Consider the following 21,235-nt stretch of genomic DNA (forward strand, 5'->3'; position numbering starts at 1 on the left):
AGGTCTTCTATTATTTCATTGACCAACATGCTGCATCTTTTTTTCCTGGAGGTCCTCTGCCTGCGGTAATTTGGTCTGCTGCAGACCCGGACTTGTTGACGGACATTGCTTTCTTCTTGTGATAGAGCGGTGACCAGAAACCCACCCCATCAAGCCTCTTTTATGTGGGTTTAAATGATGTTGGCGTTGCGTGTGCTTGCACAGATTGTTTTGGCTGTCAGGGTTATTGTCTGCCAGCTCATGTGGAAATATATTGGCTGTGAATAACGAAAGAGATGAATGACTTGTTTTCATTTTCTATTCTTACTCCTCTGCCCACACAACATTTACTCCTGCTGTGTTCAAGATGAGGGCTTTGTATACAGCTTTGGCAAAGAATATCCACAAACTGCAGTTTGGAAAGTTTTTTTTTTAGGCTGTATTCCAACACAGTGGTACAAAGAGATGTTAATCTTAAAAAAGAAAAAAAAAAAAGTTTCTTTTGGCCATAAACTTGTTTCGCATTTTACAACATTTTGCATTTGATGAATATAAATGTTAGTTATATCCTTTTGTTGGAGCAGCTTTATGTTTATCTGGAGGCAGCATAGCCTACTCAGCTTTTCACTACCGTTGTGGATGCTCAGTCACAATAATAAGCCGTAGTACATAGGCCCGGCTTTGCCAGTCATTGTAATGGGACCCTTGAGTCAGGTCCTTGTTAGCTGATGCACAATAAGCTCCAGCCTAATGAAGTGTAAACCAGAGATCTGGGAGGCTGCGAGGGGGGGGGGGGGGCAGATGAATATGGCCGACAGCCTTGGTGTTTAGTGGAGAACTCAATGCTAATGCTATTAGCCAGGAGGTCAGTCCATTTCACATCACCCCCGCTCAGTTTATCAGCACTTCATAATGTGCTGGATGTAAGGGCACGCCGTTGAAACAGTTGATCAAGCTCGAGTGCGATATCTCTCCCGAGGATGAAAAGAGTGGGAAAATGGGTTCACAACAGACGTGCGGTTTGATTGCAGCTGCGTTGGAAATAATTGCAGACCTTCTGCCCTTAACAGGCTTCCTCTGTGTTAAGGTTTGTCCAGCGCGGAGCATGGCGTCTCCGTTGAGCCTCCATCTGGCCGGCTGCCTCCTCACTTCCTCTGCGTTCATTAACAGTCCATTTGTTGCTCCTGCCCCGAGGAGCCTTCCTCTCGCTGCTCGCTCACTCAGCTCCTCCTAATGCTGCTGATGAGCCTGTAATGTACAGCTGGTGCACTTCACGAAGCCCTATTAAGCCTCAGCACTTCTTGCACTTTTAGTTTTTACCGGTGTTTTTTTTTAATTATCCATCTCTGATTTTTTTTTTCTACCTGCAGAGCTGTTTATACAGATCTCATTTGCCATTTCTTCAAATACTAATAAATATCTTGTGATTTTAAGAAACAATATTTGTGTAGAAATGCATGATATGCAATATTCATGTGCCATTCCTATTGTAAGACACTGTTAGAATCCATAACAAACCATTTCCCCATGTGTTAACCCCTTATGATCCATCCTAATGCATGTTTAATGCATTAACTGATTGTAATTCAGAGAAAGTGCTATCGTTTCACGATAGCTCTTTTCTGAAGGTCTGTGACTTTTTCCTGGCGTGTTTGCTTGCACACCCGTGCACAAACACACAAATTAACCCTTGGCATGTTTCTCTTCTAGCCAACGCCGGGGCCTGTTTTCCTAAACAAGGTAACTCACCGGGCGAACGGCTCCCTGCTCTTTTTTATCACACTTTCAGTTCATTCGCTTTTCCAGTCACATATTCTTTTTTTTTTGTGTAACCATACCTTCTGGCTGTCTCCGTTCCCGTCCTGTGTGCCTTCCTCCTCGGGCTGTGTTACCTGTCAGTTAGAGGGCTGATGAAAGGCCGAGGGCTGTCAGAGTGATGCGCCTCCTTAAAAGTGGACAGCAGAATCAGTGACGTCCAGACAAGTCAGTGAGAATATGTGGAGAAAAGTGGCAGAGGGTGTCATGGGATGGAGGGGAAAGCTCGGATAGACGGATAGAAGTTGGTGCCGAAGAGTCAGAACAAGGACATTTAGGAACGAAGTGTTCCCTTCTGATTTTTAATCACCTCAATTTCCTGTGTTTTGTTTTCCTCTGTTTAAAAAAAAAACAAAAACATAAGCCACTTAAAATGACAAGCAGGCATATCACAATGGAATATCCAGCAACGCAAATTCAGTTTGAGCCTTCAGCTTCCTTTGATCCATTGCAGAAGCATTTTACTTTTCTCATTTTTCTTCCCTTCAGAACTTGGAATCAATAATTCTGCAGGGAACTGCTGCGTCCTGGTGGCAAATCGTCTAACATCCCATTTCTCTCTCTCTCTCTCTCTCTGTCTCTCTCTCTCTCTCTCTCTCTCTCTCTCTCTCTCTCGTCCCCTCTGTACCTTTATTTTTTCCACTCTCATTCCCTCTGCTCCATTTGTTTCCACCTCTGTGTGTGCCCACACTGTGTGTTTGAACATCTCCACCCTGAAATCCTTCTGCATGCTTGTGTGGGTGGTGATTCACCTCTTTCTTCCTTTCTTTCCCACCCCTGCCTTCTCTTCTTCCTTTCCTCTATCCTTTCCCTCCGCTCTCCTGTCCTCGTTTCCCCCACAGATCCCGAGCGTGGCGGCAGTCACATGATCTCCACAGATGACTTGGAGTATCCGCGAGAGTACCGGACGCTGGGCAACAGCGCCCGGCGCTTCTCCAACGTGGGCCTGGTGCACACGTCGGAGCACCGCCACACCGTCAGCGCCGCCCAGAGCCTGGAGGCCCTGACCAACCTGCACAAGGCCGACATGGAGCGCAAGAGGGACGCCTTCATGGACCACCTGAAGAGCAAGTACCAGCAGCAGCAGCAGCTGCAGCATCCGCATCACAGCCCACACCACACCCCACCATCGCCCTCACCCTCCCACGCCAGCATGAGGGGGACGTCAGAGCGGTCTGCACGAGAACAGGTGAGGGTTTATTATTCTACGGAAGGGTCATTGTCAAATGTATTAGTAAGTAGATATATTTATTAAGTCCGTTTTTCTCTTTACTGCCATTTGGAGATAAATCGCATTTCTTTTGATGTTCAGAACGCGTTTCTAAGCGGTCGATTGTGTCAATTTGGTGAAAAATGACTTCACATCTAGAGTCATGAAGAACACGTTTACACAGTGAGGGTCCAGTCAAATGTACTCTATAAAATTCAGAGTGAGAGCAGAACAATACTTCACATTGTGCTCATTTATATAATTGAGAGAGAAAGTAGATATCCGAGGGAAGGCTGTCAGGTGGTCGGTTATGAGAGGCCTTCATTAAAGTGTCACAGCCCAGCTTTTCTTTGTTTCTCTGCTGCCAGAACCTGCAGAACTCCAGGTACAAAGAAAGAAGGCATAGATATATTTGACTGCACATAAACAAATGCAGTTCTCAGAGCATTGTTTGTTTTCTTTCTTTTTTTAAAAAAAAAGTGGTAAATTCAACGTAATGACGTGACAGAATGTCAGGAGAGAGAGAGTGAAAGGGAGACGGAGTGTGTTGAGGGAGGGAGGGTTGTTGAAAGGCAGGTGGAGTCCATAGTTGCCGTGGCAACCACTCCCATAAAAGGCAAGTAGGGATATCGCGTTGCAAAGGTCACGTTGTGTAGAGAAGCAGGAGTTATACAATGATGAAGACGGAAGGGAGAGAGGAATGATGAGGCGACAGTTAAAAAAAAAAAAAAAATTAAGCCTGGGAGAGTGGACGGATCCTAAAGTGACAGGGTATTTTTACTGCACGGGGGAGGAAGCAGCAGAGCCCAGGATTTCTTGTCATCTCGTGGATGTGCAGAGCGTGGACGGAGAGGACGGAGGGAGGGGGGTGGGAGGAGCTAGAGAGCAGCGCAGCAGCCAGTCAAGCAGCCCGCTGCTCAATTAGCCAGCACCAGCAGGGGCAAACCACCCATCTGCGAAGGAGTTAATCGGCTGGTGTTGTAATGAATTAAATAAAGAGTTTCCGCCGCATGTGCTACTGGAGAGCAAGACGGGGAGAGAGAGAGAGAGAGAGAAAGAGAGAGGGGGAGCCTGAACGAGGGAGAGGGGAGGGAGGGTTAGAGAAGCATAGGGAGGGAGAGTCGGGCAAAAACGCGATGAGGATTCGCTGCACCTGACGGACAGCCTGGGATGACTGGAGTGGTGGACAGGCACAGGTGCACTGCAGGTGAGACTGGACTGGAGGCATGCAACTGGAAGCTGGCGGCTGTACAGAGATGTGTGTGTGTGTGTGTGTGTGGGAGAAGGATGTGTCAGCTGGGATTGGATTCCACGCCTGTTGTGTTTATTGTGGTTGTTGTGGTGACAGTGTGCATATGCTCAGCAGGCTGGGCTGAAGGCTGAGTGGACGGGACTGTAAAGTGTCTGGATGAGCGTTAATCTGCCGTGCAGACTAGTGGAGGTGTTTTTAAAACGGAGAGAGGACGGAGGAAAGGCTGCGGTAACGTTGAGACACCAAACTGAGGGAGAAAGAGTAAGAATGGTTGTGATGGGTGGGGGTGGGGGTGAGGGGGGAGTGTGTGCACAGAGAGGATGACGGCATGAGAAAGAGACGGGGGGGCGGAGGAGGGGTGAAGTGCAGCCTGCTTTACATGCCGGTCAGGTAATGCAGCGCTACACTCTTGTGAGGCTACGTCCTTCTGTGTGCACATACACGCCTGTGTGCAGACGTATACACGGCTGCCTTAAACCTGCATTTAGCCCCTCGGCCCCCAAGTTTAATCTGACACCTGAAAAAATACACCACTAACACCGTTCTCTCGGGTTTGCAGCGTCTTTAATTCCACGGGAGGTTAATAAAGTACATTTAAGCTAAGTAGCAGAGCCTCAGTGAAGAGTTTGATCCATCATCAGGGATTGTGGCTGAAGGAGTCGGTGTGATAAAGATTATAGACGGTTTAAAACCGTGGGTAGAATATAATGTCTGCAGAGAGAAACGGATGGATTGCAGCAGCGACAGGACGGTGAATTGTTGAAGGGGCCCTCTCCAGTTTGTGCTCACACCTCTAAGTGCAGCTTTTGCAACTCAAAGTCAAATTTCAGTGTATCTGCAGTTATCAGCGGAGCAACGGTTAAAACGGCGCAAGGCGGCGTGGAATGAATGTGTTTACTTTACCTGAGGACTGTGAGTACGCCTCATTACAGCGACAAACGGAGACACACTGGCAGACGCACAAGACCACAAATCACGTCTGAACCATGAGAGCCAGTCCTCGGCTTTGTGGGGGAAAATAAAATCATTAACTGAATAAGTGAACAGCGATTATTTATGATGCACCAACGGTGCCCCTGAGCTGCTGTCAGTCCAACAGATTGTCAAGGACGGAGCTTTACTGACTGAATGAATGACTGACATGTGATCAGGTCGTCAAGGCCGACGCAACTCCGACCTCACCTCGTGTATTATCTTATCTGTGAAAGTAAACCCATTTATCCCTGACCTGTCACCCCCGAGTCTTAGGGAGAATTAAAAAACTTTTTATGAAGTAAGACAAACAGCCTTTTTTTATGTAAAGGCCTTTTTTTTAATTATCATCACATTAACCCATAATGGAGAAATTAGTCATTTTAATCCTCCTGGACATTATAGGCCATTAAAAAAAGAACAGAACAACCAGCTACGTGACAGGAATTGTCGTCAGCATCACATGAAACAGTTGTATTTAGTAATTGCTTTGACATATGTTGGTAGAAATGTAGATGCTTTGGGCGAGGAAGAAGAAGCGTGGGTGGAGATTATGCTCCATATCATTTTGAGTGTTCCACTTGTCTCAATGCCAGCAGGTCTAAGCGGATAGATAGACTTTTTTTTAAAAAGTATAAACAGCAACACATTATTTGGTGGGCAGAATAATGCACAATAAAATGCCTTAGAATCGCTACTACTTTTCAGAATGAAGCTTTTACTGTTTTCGGTCTCAGCTAATTGAACTCTGTTTTTCTAATCCTGGAAAGCAGAGTTGTAATGGCTTTCATTATGTCGCCCGCTATGTGTCCATCTAACTCGTATTAATGTACCAAAGTGTTGTGTCCCATTTCCATACTATTGCTCTATTATTACGACTGCTATCAATTCAGTAAGTGTATGCATACGAAATCAGCGTTGTTTGGATTTATTCCAAGCAGCACACTAGCAGAGCAGCAGCTCCCGTTCTCTGTCAGGAGGTGTTATGTGAAGTGACAAAATCCAGTCATAAAAATGACTTTTGAGCGTCCTGTCGGTTCAATATACTCAGTTCTCCCTGCGTGCATTCCTCATAGTAACAACGAGGAGTTGCCCACTTGTAGAAGGCGGTAAAACAGCTTTAGGAACAACTTTGCAAGCGAAAAAATAACTGCTGTACATTTGGAAAACCCTTTTTGACGTCTCTTCGTGAGTGTCGTTCCAAAGTCACAGTTTAATTGACGCCCAAACAGCGTGTCATTTCCTGTTAAAAGGGTTAAATATGTTGATTTCTCGTATACTTTGGGACAAGTATGGCTTGGAGGGTGTCATGTAATGGATGTGTGAAGCACATCCAAAGTCAAAGTTTGACTGACATTTATGACACATTCTCATCACCTATTTGTGCAAAACCGGTGAATACTTCAAGCATACTACCTGCTTCTTTTTAGTATGTAGTACATGTAGTATACTAGTAGTGTGTAGTATGGAAATGGGACACAGCTCCAGGCTGTATAAATTCTGTGAATACTGATTACACTGTGTTAGAGCAGATGTTAGTTAATCACGCTGGGAAGCATTACCTCTTTGGATAAGTGTAATTATCAAAACCAAGCAAGAAGTCGCAGCGCAGTACGTTAAGAAGAGAGGGAAGGAAATGGAGAGCGACAGAAGAGCATAAAGAGAAGTGAGGCGAGACTCTCACCCAATGTCATCGGGGCCAAATGAGAGCGCGTTACGTGAAAGATTAGATTACAATAAAGTAATAATCGATTGGAAGTCGCTCACCCTGGTGCTCGTGTTTACTGAAATGACTGCGCTGTTGTTGAGACAGTATTAAAATGGAAAGCTGATGATGAAAAATAACACCAACTATCATAAATCAAAAGTTGCCTGTCACTTCTTTTTTCATCCTTGCACCGGGAGAGTAATGTGAGGCTGCATGGTCTTAAAATTGCCTGCAGATAAGAATAAGAACTAAAAAGGAGTTTGGATTAGAATTAAAATTCATGAACTCTGCCCAATCTTTTTTTTTTTTTTCCCATGTCATTATTGTCTTGGCCCGGTTTTGACTGTGGGGGTGATTACGTTTTAATGGGAAGCTCACTTCCTGAGGCCTCGGTCAACGTGCAAGCACCTTTTCATGCATGGCACAGGGGCAGGGAGGGCAAACGGATCGGGCTGAACAAATAAAGGAGCTGGAGGTGGAGAGATTCGGATGAAAAGAGCAGGGCAGGTGGACCGAGAGGGAGACGGAGCCTAGAGAAGTCTGGGAGAGAGGCCAATATCGGAACAACAGAGTGGGCTGCTGTTTGATTCAATTTCACTCTTTTCATTTCCCTCCCCCTTCACCGGTTACAGCCCACCGGGCAATCTTGTTTCAGGTGCGCTGTAACCCGATGCAAAACACAACCACCACCCCCTGCATATTAGCAATCGTACCTAAAGACTGTGGTTCAGATTAGGTGATGCTCTCAACGATTTTAATGAGTTTCATAGATCGCCTGTCAGAAAAGGAGCTCATTACAAGACTATAACTCAGGATATCGCAACCGATTATGCTTTTTAGGGGGCAGATGCATTCACCTGCAGTCCAACTCATTTCCTCTCCGGTCCAGCTTGTTCGATGCACCATTACGTTTTATTTCTTTATCAACCATTATGACCTAACTTTTCTCTTTCTGTCTCCCTCCTTTCCCTGTTTTGTCCTTCATGAATCCACAGCAACAGCCCAACTACTGGAGCTTTAAGGTCAGTGCTGCGTGTCTAAGTGTTCCTGTGCGCTTGTCATTGTCCTGTCCATTTCGTGTGTGTGTGTGTGTGTGTGAGTGTGTGATTACGTCAGACTCCTCGGGCATCATCAGCCCATCTCCTTGGCTCTCTGCTTCAACACCCAGCTCACTTGGCATAATTCGGTTCTTTGGGCTGTGTGTGTGTGTGTGTGTGTGTGTGTGTGTGTGTGTGTGTGTGTGCGTGTGTGTGTGTGTGTGCGTGTGCGCGTGTGAAGGGTTTGCGGTAGCAGAGGTGTCAGGGGTGGCGACAGCTTAAACTTCTCCAGCTCCATTTAATCTGCAGAAGACGATTCTCCCGGGATTTATGATACCTCAGGAAGCCGGCATTAATGGCTGGCAGCCATGTGACCTTGCTGAAGTATTACTCAGACTGACTGAGACATTAAGAAGACATTTCAGACGTGCCGCCGAGGCATTACTGAAATAATACAAAGACATTAGCGCAGAGGCCTGAGTCATGGAGGGGCTGCAGGGTGTATGTTATCCACAGGTTGCAGAGAGGAAATCCAGGCTGCAAGGCCAGCATCCACATGCCTTGAAAAGAGCTGAGCCGATTTATTAGCTGGCGTGTGTTTTAATGGGTTTCCCCTTTTGTTGTGGCAACCCACTGCAAAAAGGCTAACAGGAAAGTGGGCTATCTAAACAGAGCAAATGAAAGAACATATTGGTGTGTGTGTGTGTGTGTGAGAGAGAGAGAAAGAGAGCGAGGCCCAGGGCTTATCTGCTGTGTCGTCTTCCCTCAATCCCTGCTTACAATATCATTTGGACAGGTTGGAAATGTCACTGAATATCAATAGCCGTATGCCCTGACCCATGGGGAAGGCTAAGCAATTTACCCCTCACTCCCACAAGTACTTAAACCTCAAACAAGAGCGAAAATGTAATAGAATTCAGAGCCCAGTCTATAACATAAATCAGTTATAAAACACTCTCAGGGAGGTTTGCAAAGCCAGGTGGGTATGTGAGTTATAAAAAGTGAAGCTCAAACATCAAACAAACAAAATCTGATCATTGCTGAAAAGTAAATAATCAGATCTGAAAAAGAAAACATGTCTCTTCTAATACTCAAAAGATTAAAACGCTGAGCTTAAAAATAGAGCTGCACCTAACAATTTTAATTAACAAAAATTAACATATTCCATTTGTTTTGTCCATAAAATGTCAAAACACGGTGAAGAAATGCCGATCATAACTTCTTAGAGATATCTTGTTTTCAAAGTTTACAACTATTAAGAACACATGAAAGCAGAAAACAGGAAAACTGACTGAAGCGATTAATTGTTACCAAACTTGGTTGCTCTAAAATGTGCATGTCTCTTCTCTTTGCAAGAACAAGTTGCCGTTCCGCCAGCGACACGATGTTGCTTTGTAGCAGCCAGAAAGTGCATGAAATGAGGTAGTTTAATCACCGAACAGTGAGAGTTAGACTGTATTTATTGGCTCCTCAAGGTGCTGCAGCGGTAATAAACTGTAGAATGAAATGACCAAATTGGTCCAAGTGGTAACAGATCTAAAGCTATTTGCTTTCAACACAAAGCTGTTGTCGCCACCTTTTATGTTGACACCTCATCCGCTCCATTCTGCAGTAAAGCTTCTGAAAGCCCCCGTCCTACTCCCTCATCCCCCCAGCTCTAATCTGAGCGTGACTCGCCCCCTGGATTCACCTGCCAGCCTGAAAATAAACACAGACTACTATCAGCCTCGCACCACTCTTATTTTTCTTTTTTACCTGCAGGATTTTATAAGATAGTATTGTATTAAATACAAACATTTAAACTCTATTGCACTGGAATAAAGCACAGTTAAATATCAGTACACTAGCGCAGTTTAACTTCTAAAAAGAAATTGTCCAACCGCCATGACTTCTTTATTTTCTATCAGGAAAAAAAGAGAATAATTTCCTCCAATCTCGGCTGCTATCTCCCCTCTGGTGGAGAACGCCATTCTGCTCTCTTTTCTTCTGCACAAAATTATTAACATCGACACACAAGTCACAGCAATTTGGCAAAGCAATTTGTTCCGTATATTGATGACTCCAGGTATTACAAAGAGACAAGACTCTAAGGGGGTTGGGGGGGGGGTTGGGGATTGTGGGTGCAGGCGGAAGATTGGCCTGAGAGTTGGAAAAGATGGAGAGAAATAATGATAGCGGAGGAAGAGCAAGTGGATGCGAGAGATGAATCGATTTTAGGGGGCTGTTTTCTCCTTCCATTCTTCTAAAAGTGAGAGCCGCGGACTTCTTTTGTGTGAGGGGAAAAAGAGTCGGGTGGTAGTTAGGGGGAGAAAATGCACACGGCGGTAGCACAATCATGGAAACCTGGATGCAGCTGTGCCACCAGAGACAGAGGTGGAGGCCGAGCTGTTGATGCAAAAGCAGCTCGGCAAGAATCAGCGGCGAGGAGTGGACGGGTTGAGTGGCGAGATAAAAAGGGAGACGAGGAAGACAGACAGACACAAGCTCTTGAGGAGGAGGAAGAAGGAAAGGTGTCATTAGAAGGAGAAACAGAACATAAAGCTGGAGGGAAAAAATAACACGAGAGGGTGTGAATACTGTGATAAAGCACTTAACACCTGTCTCTGGTGTGAAACCCAGGAGCCGAACACCTCATTGTCATTTCACATGCATCTAGTCTGTCTCTGACATTTCTGGTTGATGTCTGCCAGAATGCCATGGAAATTACTACATTCATAGAAAAGATCAGAAGAACCCGGCAGCATCAATTATGTGTCCAGCTTACCTCTGGACTCCAGGACTCCAAACCACAGCCTGGACAGTTTTAAAGGCTCGCTAGTGTACTTTTACAGCAGTGGGATTTATCTATATTTGCTCCTCAAGAAGGTCACATGACGTGCTGAAATCTCAGAGCTTAAATTTGCCTCAAAGGCAGAATGAGTGGGATTTGTCAGTTGCGGTCGGTAAACACCACATTCAAAGCTGCCCCCCCCCCTTTTAAAAGTGTTCGCCTGACATCAGGTTTTTGAAAATATGGTCACCTTATAATTTGAGTAATTAAGATATGATGCAGTTCATATAGTGAAATAATAATAAATATTAAAATAATTTGACATTGAGAATAAAAGGCTTTATTAGAGTGACAAAACAAAATTCTGTTTTTTTCTATTTTGAAATGAATCCAGCCGATCGCTTGTTCATCATCCTTTAAAAGCCTGTTTTTCTGGACCTTTTGTGCTGGTTGTCATCATCAGCGTTGAAGTCTTGGATCGTGGGTCCCTCAAGTGACACCGACATCAGCTGGTCCATCATCTCTCAGACAGCTGGGTCCCGTCTTGCATGCTGCTGAAGACACACGTTTTGCTGTTTGCTCTCCCTGTTTATTTTTTACGTGCTGAAAAGGAAAGAATTGGTTGCCAATGGCAACCTGGCAACACTTACTGTCGAGTCCTGAGGGAAGGGTCTCTGCAGATACAGACTCACCTGTTGGCAGAGGTGGGAAGTAACAAAGTACTAATACTTGAGGAGGACTTTCAGGTATCTGTACTTTACTTGAGTATTTATTTTTCTGACATTTTACTTTTACTTTTAACGCAATCTGTACTTTCTACTCCTCACATTTTCTTTAGATTTCATGCATTTGAGGGGAATTATCGATTATTTTCTTTAAATTATCAATACGACACAAGTAAGCCTTGCAAAAACATACAACCAAGTAGAAATGGCCTGTACTTTTTCACTTTTACTTGAGTAAAGAAGTTGAATCAGTACTTTTATTTTTCCCAGTCTTTTTGAAAACAAGTGTCTGCACCTCTACTTGAGTACATGTGTTTTTCAAGAAAAAGAAAATGGAGTGTGTGCGTGTGAATGCGGAACAAGTAAGATGGTGGGAGGTTGAGTTGAGTGCTGTTTGGAGGCCAAGGTCTGTTATCATCCTGTTCCCTTCTTGCTCCTCTCCTCCACCGCTCTCTTATAACAGTGCAGAGTTCTAGACAGTAATTGAGTGCTGTTGAAAAAAAAGATACCTCTGACAGAAAATGTTGAGGTGGGGGGGGGGGAGAAAGAAGCAGGTAGAACCAGTTTCCCTCAGACTCATCATGTGTAACACTGGCATGTCTGTTGGACCAGATGCATGGCCAGATGGTGTGTTTGCATATGATATGTATAATGCAAAATGACTGCAGAGAGATATTTCCAGTTTTCATAACACACAAACCACCAATATGGAAGCGAATGTTTTGTAGCTTGTTGAAGGAAGGCGAGCTGACAAAGAGTGTATCTAACGACAGCTGCAGGACGATTACACACATTCTTACATACAGGTCTCATTATCGCCTTCAGCAGCACGTTTGTAGTAGAACATTAATCATTCACATTCACGCAGGCCTGCTTTAGCTAGTTCACAATTGTTTCTAAAATATTTAGTCTTTAAACATTGTGGGACACGAGTTCAGTCTTGCAGCACCGTCTTCTCAATTCCCTTTTCGTTTTCTTGGAAAGCTCCAACTAGGTTATTTAGCCTTGTTTTAAAATTCTTGCATTCACTCGTAGAAGATATTTGAATCGCACTTGCAGGGGGGGATTAAAAAAAAAGAGCAGATAGTCTCAGATGAAATCTCCTTTCATTGACATGTTTAAGACATGATGGTCTTCTCATCTTTCACCAAATATATCTCTGGGTATTACTTCTCCTGAGTAATGGCGTTTGGCTCGGGCTGCTGTTTCCACTACAGATCCACTTCCAAGTTGGATAAGTAATTTGTTGAGTTAACTGCCTCTTTTTCCCTATCTTGAAAAAAAAAATGTTTTCGTTTTTACAGGAATAATTGAGTGCTGGATTTGAATATTGAGTTAGAGGACGAGATGATAATGTTAAGCTCCCTTGAGTAGTCGGTTTGCTTGGCAGATGTGGCCTTGTTCTGCCACAATTATCACGACGCGCGTTATGTGTTTAATTCTGTCACAAAAGTGTGAAAATTACAATTAGATATAGGGAAAAAAATAGATTTATAGCATCTCACAGCGACAAGTTTGAAGCTTTTTTAACACCAGCTCCCACTGAAAATGACCTATTGCTCTGTTGCTTGTAGTGTAAACGCAACAAGAATCGAATTAATTCAAAATAAGACAAGATAAAATGCGAGCCCTAACCTGTGTCGCCTGAATCATTCACATCCCACTGTAGCTGGCCAGAATATGACACACTGCAGTATGTGCTGCTCCTCTGCTGCTGCTGTTGACTGTTGTTGTTCAGTGTGGCCACAGTTTAGATAAATGAGCCTATTAGAAAACACAGAGGGGGTTATCTGTCAGCATCACCGTCCCTCTGCATGCTCAGACACCGCCTGCCACCACTATCACTGGACACCGCTATCATGCGAATGTGTGCGTGTGAGAGTGAATTATGTATGATAGCGGCAGGAGGGAGCGCACGTTCTGAAAGGGATTCTTCCACTTCTCAGTCGTGATGGGGGATTTGTAACTTGCCTCGTAAACCCACGTGTGATAGCGTAGCAGTTAATTTAAAGAGCAAATTACCAGTGACGGAAGCGGTTACATGTCGCCGTGGCTCATTTAGTTTGGATTATTGGACGGAAGGCAGAAATTAGTCCATCAATTGATTTGAAGTTAGATCACTTAACTCACTGATGAATTAGTTGCATGAATAATTGTTGATGATTTATCAAGCGGCTAGACTTGGAGACCAACGCCCTGCTCGTTGCTCTGTGAGGCTCTGCTTAGACACAGTGATGCTCTGAGCTAAATGCTAACGGCAGCATGCTAACATGCTCACAGTGACGACATGCTAAACTTAAGCAGGTGTTGTTTACCATCTTCGTCATCTTACTTTAGCCAATTAGCATGCCAACACATGTAATTAGCACTTAACATAATTCAATGTTGTTTTGCAAATTCAACCAGGAATGTCAAAATTTCCTAGCAATCCATCTAATAATTCTAAATAATTTATCCAGCATGACAATTTAATCTGATTTATTCTAAACTGAATAACTTTTGTGTTTTGCACTATAGGTCAAAAAAATTAATTTGAAGATGCCTACAAAATTATTTTTATGGATTAATCAATGGAAAAAGATGTATATGGATATAATCTGTAGTTTAGTGTGCAGTGTGGCTTCCTGTCTTACTACCCAATTAAGAAAATCATAAATACATGTGTTGTGTGTCGTTTGACGAAGGGAGAGAAGGGAATCCTCAGAAAGGCTAGAAAACTGTTGTTCGTGGTGCAAGGAGGAGGAGACCAGCACAGCTACTGTACTGTGGCTAAGGATGTATCTGCCTGTACGATCCAAACAACCAGCAGACAGCATTCTGGGAGCTCATTACAGAAGCCTCTGGGCTGGAGGAGACGCTACGGCGGTGGGGGATCAGGGAGCCAGTTCAGTGGGCTCAGCCCCAGCTGCACTAACAGTCTTTCAGTGAGAGACGCCTGGGCGTAGGCCAGCAGGATAAACCGACAGTGACAGCCCGGGATTTGCCTGAGCGTCTCCTCCCATCCCACGAGCGTTCATTTAAAGTTCCTGGCGGCACAGGGACAAGAGTTTGGGATGCGGGCGAGCGGGAGGTGTGCAAAGACGAGCAAAACGTGACATAACTAATGCTGAGTTTCCTCACCCACCATCACCATCCGGTAGGTGAATCACGAAGGCTGATGCCCTGGTGTGCTGTGCCATTTGAGAACAATTATATTGTTCTGTTCTGCAGTATTCAACTGATGTGAGATACTGTGACGCTGGTAATTCTCAGTGAATGGCTGCTAGCTAATTCCTCGTCAAGGTCCCGTTAATCTTGTTATGTGGTTGATTGTTTGGTGTCTCATTGTGTGCTCTCTTCCTGTTGGTCTTACTCCATCCGCCCCGTCCGATCCATTCTCCCTGCCTGCATTTCACCTCTCACTCAATGATTTTGTGTCTTCTCCCCGCTGCAGAGCCGCAGTCCACGGCATTCCCAGTCTACCCAGTCTGGGCTTGCCGAACAGGCCGCCAAGCTCTCCTTCGCCTCGGCTGAATCCCTGGAGACCATGTCAGAAGCGGACATCCCCATTGGGTTCAACCGGATGAACCGGTTCCGCCAGAGCCTGCCGCTGTCCCGCTCCGCCAGCCAGAATAAGCTACGATCTCCAGGTTAAGATCTGCCAGGCTCTGTTGCAACACGCTGGTTGGACTCCAGGCAGATTTGCAGCTGTGTGTTTGTGTGTGTGTGTGTGTGTGTGTGTGTGTGTGTGTGTGTGTGTGTGTGTGTGTGTGTGTGTGTGTGTGTGTGTGTGTGTGTGTGTGTGTGTGTGTGTGTTTACCTTGTGAAGCTGGACATGTGCACCACTTTGAATGGAAGAAAGCTTATTTTCTCACCTCATTTTAATCTGCTACAGAGAACTGGAGAGTAGTGATTCCTTAAACAACTTTCTTGACCTGTTGAACTTTTATACAGTGTAGACACAATGTATTCCAAATATAATCACACCGAATGTGTGTATAGTTTATTTTATTTACCATGTAATTATTAATTTGATGATAAATCTGCACACCTGTGTTAATCCTGCAGGACTGAGGATATGTTTTCGTGCAGGTTTACTACAAAAGTGCCTTGGGAGTGCAGAGCGGATTAGTGTGAGTGTAAGAGTGGTGTTACGTCAGGGACAGTGAGATAAAAAAAAAATAAGAAGAAAGAGTGGCTGTAAAACTGAAGTGGCAGTGACTGATGAAGCCTATGAGTTCAGACAGAAGTAGATCCCTCCTCTCCATGTCTCTCTACTAACCACTTTGTCTTCTTCTCTCCCCAAATCATCTGCAATATTTGACTTCTTTTGCTTGAATTTTAATCTCTGGTCTTTCTTTGCTTTGTTTGTTGTTTTTGTTTGTCACTCGGGTGTATGAAGATGAATATGCAGGTTAGTCAGGCATCAGACTCATTTTGAATCTATAAAATCAATCTGACAAAGTTTTTCATGAAGTTGGCCTGTTTTGAGGTAAATTAATATCCATTATTGCATTCAGGAGTTTTAGTTGAAATTGCCATAAACATGCATCTTTGCACCTTAGCTGTGAGTTGTCACATCGGTACCAAACTCTCACATTCAGAAAGACAGAACGGGTGATTCTCTGTCAGCGATCATTCATGCTGATATCTGATGATGAAAATCGTTCTCCGGATCTTTCATCAAAATTGAAACCACTACATCTTTCAAAATGGCAAAAAAAAAAAAAAAAAAACGGTACAACATCTGAAAGAATTGCTTTGCTTGTTATTTAATTTTTTTTCCTGACTCAAATCTACGCTCTCTTTCAGGCGTCCTGTTCCTGCAGTACGGAGATGAGACGCGTCGGGTTCACATCACCCACGAGCTGAGCAGCCTGGACACGCTGCACGCTCTCATCGTGCACATGTTCCCTCAGAAGTTGACGGCCGGTATGCTGAAGTCGCCCAACACGGCCATCTTGATCAAGGACGAGGCGCGCAACGTCTTCTACGAGCTGGAGGATGTCCGGGACATCCAGGACCGCAGCATCATCAAGATCTACCGCAAAGAGCCCATCTACGCTTCCTACCCGGCGGCTGCACACCTGGCTAACGGAGACCTGAGGGTGAGGAGGAGGGAGCTGGGGGGGAGTGTGCACGTGAAGCGGGACTAACTGGGTTATTTTAGAGACAAGAATGCAGTGTGATGCCCTGCTAGTCTGCTGTTTGACAGCTGCCCTTTCAGTGAGAACCACTATAACGACGTACCTTTTGCTTAAAGAGCAGCAACGTGCTTCTATGTCAAGGTAATAGCGTATGTTATATTCCAATGGTAACTTTGACAGGCTGTTGTGTGTATGTGGGCTAGGAAATTTAACAGGTATTCCTCCTGGAAATGTATTTCTTATCTTGAAGTAGGCCATCTGTTGCTGTGCAGACACCGGAGAACAATGTTCCTGTGTGAAATGAGCATATTTTAACATCCACCGCTATTTCTGCTTCAGTGAAGATCAAGGAAGCCTGAGGGAGACCTTTTTTTTTAAATGATTTTATACAAAACCGTGTTCACCATCTGCATTATTCACACAATGCTGAGAATACAACAGCTATTAACCATGCAAACGGGTATTGAACAACTATTATGCTTGTGTACATTGTGTGTGTGTGTGTGTGTGTGTGTGTGTGTGTGCAGCACATTTTTAAGGGTTTGTGCATGCTTATATGCTTGTTTGTGTGAAAAAGAGACCGCTGACCATCTCCCATAAAGTGCAGAAGCACATCTATATTCTAATACACCCACAACATGAGTTAACCTTCACGGTAAGTGTGAGATCCACAGAATATCTCTGCTTTCTCTGCAGCTTTCCATTCATTTGCTAATGTCCATGTTGTGTCTGTGGCTGTCTTGTAGACCATGTCCATTAGGATGCGTCCATACAGTTTGTGCAAACTAGACCACCTCATGTAGCTTCGTAAACATACAGTATGTATATGAATGTATCCTTGGGCATAACGGCTCAGCAGCACAAACTCCTTCATCACGCTCCGGCGTTTTCTGTGTCTTACATTGCGACTCTTGACAAGGTTGGTTGGGCTGCGAGTGAAAAGGAGTGAAACAGGGACGAGTTGAGCAACAAAAGAAGTTATATGACAAGGGAAAACAAGAGTTGTTTGGCTTTCTTAAGCTGCAAAAATGAGGAAAAACACAACAGGAAGGGAACAGAGGTGGTTCGAAACAAAGCAGCGGGGCTTGTTTAAGGACGTCAAGAGGAAAGCAGGTAGAGGAAAATAATAGCTAAGTAAACAGCGTTGAGTTGTTGTTCAGTGTGAATGAATCGCTTTGTCTCTTGCATCCTGTCACCACTCAACTTAGTAGGATAAATGCATTGCATTTGATTGGATCGGAGTCAATACCTGCTTGCAGTAACGTAATAAATAGCCAATAACTTGTAGAGAGGACGGAAATGAAGCACTGATTTTTTTGCACCTCGGGAAGCGGTTTTGAAGTTCCCCAAGTTGAAGTGAAAATTGATTTTCATTTTTAAGCCTCGTCCGTAACCACAGATTTAAATTAATTGATAAAATCAATGGATCGCCCAGCTCTAGGTATAAAATAGGTCGTGAACATTGATCTTTTGAGGAATTCCTCATCTTCTCCTGGCATGCGAGTGTAACAGCTGTTTAGTGTCGTCTTCATGTCAAACTGACTCTCATCTGTGTGTCTCCATGGTAACACTCTTCTTCTTCAATTCCAGAGGGACATGGTGTACTCCTCCCGCGACTCCTCCCCGACTCGCCGCCTCAACACGCTCCCCTCTTCTACGGCCTCGGCGTCCTCTGGCTCTCCATCCCGCACACGCCTCTCCTACAGCGGCGGCCGTCCCCCGTCCTTCACCGGCTCCCAGCACGAACAGCCGCGACATCCCCACCATCCCTCGGCCGTCCACGCTGCCAACGCGGGCCTGTCTCCCTCGCCCAGCGCCATCCTGGAGCGCCGCGACGTCAAGCCGGATGAAGAGGTTTCTGCAAAGAATATGGCTCTGATGAAGAACGAGGGGCTGTACGCGGATCCCTACAGCCTGATGCACGAGGGCCGCCTCAGCATCGCCTCCACCCAGTCGTTAGCCGCCATCGGAGACCCCTTCAGCTTCCCCGTTACCAGTGGCCTGTACCGCCGCGGCTCCGTCCGCTCCCTCAGCACCTACTCCGCCGCTGCTCTTCAAGGGGACCTGGAGGACTCTCTCTACAAGCCTGGAGGTTCCCTCTACTCTGACACGTACTCCTCAGCCACACTGGGCATGGGTTTTCGCATGCCGCCCTCGTCCCCGCAGAAAATCCCCGACATGCAACTGAGGGACAGGGACTCATATTCCAGCTCGCCCAGCAGGGCCTCGCCTGTCAGGCAGACCTTCCGCAAGGACTCGGCCTCCTCCTCCGTGTTCGTGGAGAGCCCGAAGTCCAGGCCCAGCTCCGGTTCAGAGCCTCTGTGTCTGACAGCCGGGCCTGGGGAGGGCGGCAGAGCCACGCCCGGATTTGGTTCTTTGCTATCTGGACCGGACGCTGACATCAGCAGGTCAGTTTTTTCCTTAAAATTTGATTTTACTTACTTGATGACGAGCAGATATTAAAGATGTACCTTTAAAGATGTATTGTATTCATCTACCTCTGCCTTTGTGTGTTTGTGTAGTGTTTGGTGATAGATCTGTGGCTTTTACTTTTGCAGGGATCAACGTCTGGAGCGTATGGAGGCGATGGAGAAGCAGATAGCCAGCCTCACTGGCCTGGTCCAGAGTGTGCTGACCAGAGCACCGGACAGCGACAGCACGTAAGACTCTCCATTCTTTACCCATTAACACCCTGAATGTCCTCAGAATCAGACACATAGGCAGCATTATCGACAGCAGGCCGTTATCACCGCCATTACTTTGAGTGAGTGCAGCACAAGTCCAGGCCACGGTGCTATTGCATTGATACATAGAGAGGTGTAAGTTTTTCAGGAGATTTAGAGTTCACACTGTTGTTATCATGAACACAATAGGGGCTCAGGAAGGTGCTGTTAGCGTTAGCACTGTAATTGCCTTGCCCTGTGGCCGTTGATCCTCAGATGCGGCCTGCTGCGTCTCTGCATGATGGCGGGCTGCCCTCCGGACCAAGGGACGGAGTTCTCACGGCCATTACCTTTCTCTTCCAGCGAGAAGACCGAAACCAACAGCGACGGCTCCGCCACTGGAAGTGAGTACAGCAGCGTAGTTGCGACTTCGTGTTACTAACACCCACTGCTGAGCTCGACTGTTATGTTCTGGGTTTTATTTTTATAATGACGCACTGCGATTTAAAGGGGATCGTGCACACAAACGAGCGGCGTGACCTCCTGTTTTACGACGAATGTAAAGATTTATAGAGTTCTCTCACAACGGGCCACATGGAAGCTGCCGTCTTCATCACCTGCTTTGTTCAGTTGTGCTGCTGGTTATTATCTCGTAGTTCAATTTATTTGGTCCAAACTAGGAGAGGGAAAAAATATTATATACAGACTGACAGGTAACTCGTTGATTGGTCATCCTGAGTCATCGTGACCCACATGGGGAAATCTTGACTTTTTGAAATGATGCTCAAATCACACGAATACAGTCTTTCTGTGGTTGGTCCGTTTGCTTTCAGAGCACAAAGAAACAGCAGAAAGAGAGCCTCCTTTTCATCCGGCCTCAGTGCCGCTGTGTACAGCACCAGTTTGATAAACACACACACACCTTCACATCTGCTCAACGAACCGAACTAAACAAGCAAAGCCGCCAGTTTGTTTTGACAAACTCTAACCGCTTAGGTGTGAATTCAACAGGATTTCTACCTCATCCATCACTCCTTCTGTTTTTTCTCTCTTTCACTTTGTCACTTTGTCTTCCTGCGTGGACGACGTTGAAGAGTTTCCATCCAAATGAATCATTCACCGTTTGGAAAAACGCTGCAAAAATAAAAGAAACGCTGCATTTCATAGAATTGTTAAAGACTGTAAAGGAACAATCCAATGTTTGGGAAAGACATTTCAGACTAAGCACAAATGCAGGAAGCAGCCGTGGAAATGCTGGTGAAGCTCTTAGAAAATGAAAATATACACTTTCTAACAGCTTGACGCTGCTGAAAGGTGTTAAACAAACAAACATACCTCAGACTGTCAACATAACCCTCGTGGTGAGGTAATAAGAGACAGCTTTGAAGCATTTGCTTTCACTATCTCTGTATTGGTGCATAGATATTGAATGTTTCTCAGACTATTATTCAAAAACCAAATATTTTTCAGCATAGGATTTTTGGAATACATATATAATAATACATAGTGACGCATTCATGAACTCAACAACACTCCCTGCTTTTCTTTTATTCCCCTCATCGTTTCTCTGCCATGCAGCACCGTTTTTTGGCACAAACAAAGCTTTTCTGTGGACAGACATTTAAAGGGCCGTTTTAAGGAAGCGGTCTCCCTTTGAAGCTGCCACACAATTTGATGCACCGCCAGAACACTTAGCAAGTAATTTTATCCGGTGTAGTCAATAAAAGGATCATCATTCTGTAAATATGAAGACTCTCCTCTCCCTCTTTGCCTCCCTGACCACCCTCTCTCATTAATTTCTCGGTAACTTCCTCACTCTCTCTGTATTCCAGCTGGACGGCTGAAGCAGAAAGGTAGTTGCCATCTCCTACTCTATCACCCTTTTTATTTCTGCTATCAGACATGTCTCATGGCTCTGGGCTCTCTGTATGGGTGTGTGGTGCTGCTGGGTAGCTGCTGCTGCCCTCCCCTCCTCCCT

At 45.2% G+C, this 21,235-nt stretch overlaps 1 protein-coding gene across 2 annotated transcripts in view; it reads left to right on the top strand.

Moving 5' to 3' along the window:
* srcin1a (SRC kinase signaling inhibitor 1a) overlaps positions 1-21,235 on the top strand; it is an 85,431-nt gene that overhangs the window by 47,256 nt on the left and 16,940 nt on the right. For both annotated transcript variants that reach the window (XM_084036313.1, XM_084036314.1), the window contains exons 2-10: positions 1,690-1,719; positions 2,637-2,983; positions 7,932-7,958; positions 14,902-15,097; positions 16,260-16,555; positions 18,185-19,002; positions 19,153-19,254; positions 19,534-19,661; positions 21,090-21,110. In XM_084036313.1, the coding sequence (XP_083892439.1) occupies positions 1,690-1,719; positions 2,637-2,983; positions 7,932-7,958; positions 14,902-15,097; positions 16,260-16,555; positions 18,185-19,002; positions 19,153-19,254; positions 19,534-19,661; positions 21,090-21,110 (1,965 nt within the window). The remainder of the gene's footprint in view (positions 1-1,689; positions 1,720-2,636; positions 2,984-7,931; positions 7,959-14,901; positions 15,098-16,259; positions 16,556-18,184; positions 19,003-19,152; positions 19,255-19,533; positions 19,662-21,089; positions 21,111-21,235) is intronic.

The sequence above is a fragment of the Eutrigla gurnardus genome (genome assembly GCF_963514095.1).
Source record: "Eutrigla gurnardus genome assembly, chromosome: 20".
Lineage (NCBI taxonomy): Eukaryota > Metazoa > Chordata > Actinopteri > Perciformes > Triglidae > Eutrigla > Eutrigla gurnardus.